The 3,732-nt window shown below is 52.1% G+C and overlaps 1 protein-coding gene across 1 annotated transcript; it reads left to right on the top strand.

Moving 5' to 3' along the window:
* Positions 1-2,353: 2,353 nt before the first annotated feature.
* Positions 2,354-3,512, top strand: LOC127346830 (uncharacterized). The gene has a single exon (XM_071828988.1). It carries the CDS (start codon positions 2,526-2,528, stop codon positions 3,510-3,512), a length of 987 nt encoding a protein of 328 aa, XP_071685089.1. The 5' UTR covers positions 2,354-2,525.
* Positions 3,513-3,732: the final 220 nt, after the last annotated feature.

The following is a 3,732-nucleotide window of genomic DNA, read 5'->3' as shown; positions in this document are numbered from 1 at the left end:
GATGCGAGGCAAGGGCATGCAGGCAACCAAACAAACGCGTCCCAAATTCATAGGCGCCACAGGGTACGGTCGTGCGCGCCCGGGTACGTCAGATGCGCGGCAGAGGATACCTGGAAGCGTACAGAGCGATCGGATCGAGCCGGTCTTTTCCTGACGACGACGAGCAAGCAGGTGCGGCTGTCCAACATGTACGCCGATGCTCCCCAACAATCTCCTCGACGCGCGACGGCGCGAGTCCTTTTCGACGTTATTCCCAACTGGACGCCCATCGCATGGAACGCCATGCTCAGCGCTCACGTTGGCGAGGGAGACTTCGCGGACGCGCCTGACCGGATGTTCAGGGCCTCGTAGCCGTCGCCGCGCGGCGGGACGATGGGCGGGGTGTGGTGGCCACGGCGGGGGTGGACATGTACGCCAAGTGCAGCTGTCCAACATGCACGCCGGCTCCAGCAACTGGGAGTGTCCGGATCGAGGGCCATGGAGGAGAAGAAGGTGGCCAAGCTGCCGGCGAGATTGTCCCCGGTGACCGCTCGCATGATCCGTGGATCATGACGGTCGTTAGAGAAAATGAGAAAATCAGGCTGCTCGAGCATGACAATTGACAACAATCACCTGAAGGAGCTTAATGTTCTTGATTTTTTCAGCATAGACAAATCTCTAGCCACCGTTCCAAGTTGGTGTAGGTTTAGAGTCCACGTTCTCTTACGCACCAAAATCCTAACCGATCTCATCCCAGATAGCCCACATAATAAATAGGACAAAGACACTTCAGATCGGTGGACAAAAGTACGGATCGCAAACATCGTTCAGCCGGCATCGATTACCCAGAGTCTAGAACGAAAACAATGGAATTGCCCGATGACATCGTCAGGGAGGTCTTCTCCTACCTGCCAGCCAAGTCCGCCAGCCGGTTCCGCGCCCTCTCACGTTCATGGCACGCCACGCTCTCGTCCGCCCCCTTCGTCGAGCTCCACCGCCGGCGAGCCAACAAGACAGCAGGCCATCCGAAGCTTTTCTTCAGCACACTACCGCCGAGACATCCGTGTTAGTTTGATCTCCACGTACGACCCAACGGTCGTACGACCCTATCTCGCGCCCTGATCGGGGGCGCCCAACCACGTCTGGTTGGTGGGCCCCTGTCGCCAGCGCCACATATAAAAGAGGTGGGGGCCGGGGCACGGACGCCAAGGTTCGTCCGCTGCCGTCCTCCCCACCGACACACAAACCCTAAGCCACCCGATCTGGTGAGGCGCTGTAGCGGCGGGAAGCTCCACCGACATCACCGCCGCCCCTCCGTCGCCGCCATGGCGAGCTCCTCGTCGACCAAGACCGACGGTATGAACCCCACTGTTTTCCCCTCTAGTGCTAGTCCCGGTTAGGCTAGATGCAATTACTCACTAGATGCTACAACTAGAGGTCCTAGAAATCTAACAATGGTATCAGAGCATGTCTAGTTCGTTCATCTAGTTGAGGTAGATCTCATACCGGGATAGAATCAAAGATCCAAACAGAGAAGATTTTATTCGACGGCAAACCTTAACCCTAGATCGGATCATCCTGAGTAGAACATGGATTAGACAAGAAAAAAAGGGGGACAGAGAGAGGGAGGCGGCACCCATGCCGGCCTCCACTTACCGGCGTCGTCCGGGAAGCCGCCTCTGCCTCCGCAGAGGTGCTGTGCAAGGGCACCGCGGCCAATCCGCTCGACGGCTGCTCGCCCACCCGCAAGGGGAACGCGCGCACCGGCGAGAGGGTAGGCTACGGCGCCGCCTTTCCCCGCCTCCCCGCGGGCCTGCGCGACGGACCGCTGCGGCGGCCACCGTTTCTCCTCGTCTGCCTCGCGCCGCCGTTTTTGGGTGTGAGAGACGGGGGCAGGGGGAAATGAGAGAAGGGGCTAGGGTTTGGGGGCTGTCCGGCCGGTTTTGTGTGGCCGAGATCGGCGCACAGCCGTCGGATCGCATCCGACGGTCCGGAGCCGCCGACAGCTGCCCACGGGCCAAAGTGAGAGCAGGAGAGGCCGGGGCCGGTTGCTGGGCCAGGCCCGTCCGGCGACGCGGACTGTTTTCCGCCCTCCTGCGCGTTTTCTCAACAGAGATAGAGCCCATCTGGGCTGTTTTGGCCTGTTTTCTTTTGTTTCCAGTAATTTCTCTGTTTTTAATTTTCTGGAAATAGTTTAGTAATAAGAATAAATGTGAGATATGAATTTTTCCAGTGGGTGAAAATTCGAAAATTAAGTTAAGTTTCCGCTGTGTTAGTTAAGTTGAAGTCATTTTTCATTGTTTTCTAATTTAATTGGAACCAACGGGAAAATTGAATTAGGAAATGAGGGTTAATTTTGAGTATGATGATTTTATTTAATGACCAACGTTGTTAATAAAATTGTATTCCGCAAGATTCAGAATTATCATTATTGGTTCTATTTCTGCCCAACGGTGATGTAGAATTAATATTGAGAAGTGCCATGTTTTAATTTGACCAACGTTGAATTAACTCATTTTGATGGAAATTTTGTTTCAGGAAATCCTATGAGTTTTATCTCGGCTATTGAGCCCCTCAATGGAGGGAACTATGGCTCGTGGCGAGAGAAGGTTGAGATGGGGCTTGCTTTGCTTGACCTCGACTTGGCACTGATAGAGGCTTGTCCCATAGAACCTAAGGACCCCGTGAGGGGCGACAAAGAAAGTGAAGATGACTTCAACAAAAGGGTCCTTGACCATGGACCAAAAAGAATGAAGTACGATCTTGATCGTGCTAAGTGGGACTCGTCCAACAGAAAGTGCTTGATGGTGATCAAGAGCTCCATTTTGGAGGCTATAAGGGGAGCAATCCCACAGTGTGACACCGCTAGTGAGTACCTGAAAAAGGTAGAGAGTCAGTTTACTGGGTCTTCCAAGGCCTATGCTAGCACTCTCATAAGAAAGCTTGTCACTACCAAGTACACTGGTGGTGGAGTAAGGGATCACATATTGAGGATGAGCCATATGTCTTCCAAGCTCAAGTCTATGGAGATGGAGCTTCCAGAACAGTTCGTCATCCATCTGATCTTTGCCTCACTCCCAAAAGAATTTGAGACTTTTGCTGTGAACTACAATGCACAGCCAGAAAAGTGGGCCATTGAGAAGATGATTGCCATGTGTGTGCAAGAAGAAGAGAGGATCAAGGGGCAATCTGGTGATTCTGTCAATTACCTAAGCCCAACCAAGAAGAGGAACTTTCAGAGTTTTCAGAGTTCCAAGCCACAAGGGAAACCTCAGTGGAATCCTCCTCCGCCTAAGCCGCATGGCAAGGCTCAAGATCACCAGCCGCATGAAGAGGTGGCCAAGGACACTTGCAAGTGGTGCAAGGAAAAGGGCCACTACCAGAAAGACTGTGTGGCATTCCTGAAACATCTATGCAAGAAAGGTGAGGATTTAATTACATTTGTAGATGAATCCTTATTTTTAAGTTATGCAAAATCTACTTGGTCGATTGACTCAGGTGCAACTGTTCATGTTGCAAATTCATTACAGTGATTCCGTATGAGACAGACCCTGCAAAGGGGAGAAAGATGCATTAAAGTAGCAAACGGCGTCCAAGCTGAAGTCGAAGCCATTGGAGATCTCCCATTAGTATTAGCTAATGGCTTTGTACTTTTATTAGTAGATGTGCTTTATGTACCCTCTTTGCATCGGAACTTAATAAGTGTATCGCGCTTAGATGATGATGGTTTTGCTTGCCATTTTGGTGATGGTC

The sequence above is a fragment of the Lolium perenne genome, chromosome 4, assembly GCF_019359855.2.
Source record: "Lolium perenne isolate Kyuss_39 chromosome 4, Kyuss_2.0, whole genome shotgun sequence".
NCBI classification, from domain to species: Eukaryota; Viridiplantae; Streptophyta; class Magnoliopsida; order Poales; family Poaceae; genus Lolium; species Lolium perenne.
This window is presented reverse-complemented; position numbering and strand designations above follow the sequence as displayed.

Coding starts and splice junctions, on each gene's coding strand:
- LOC127346830 (XM_071828988.1), top strand. CDS start 2,526: ATGAGTTTTATCTCGGCTATTGAGCCCCTCAATGGAGGGAACTATGGC.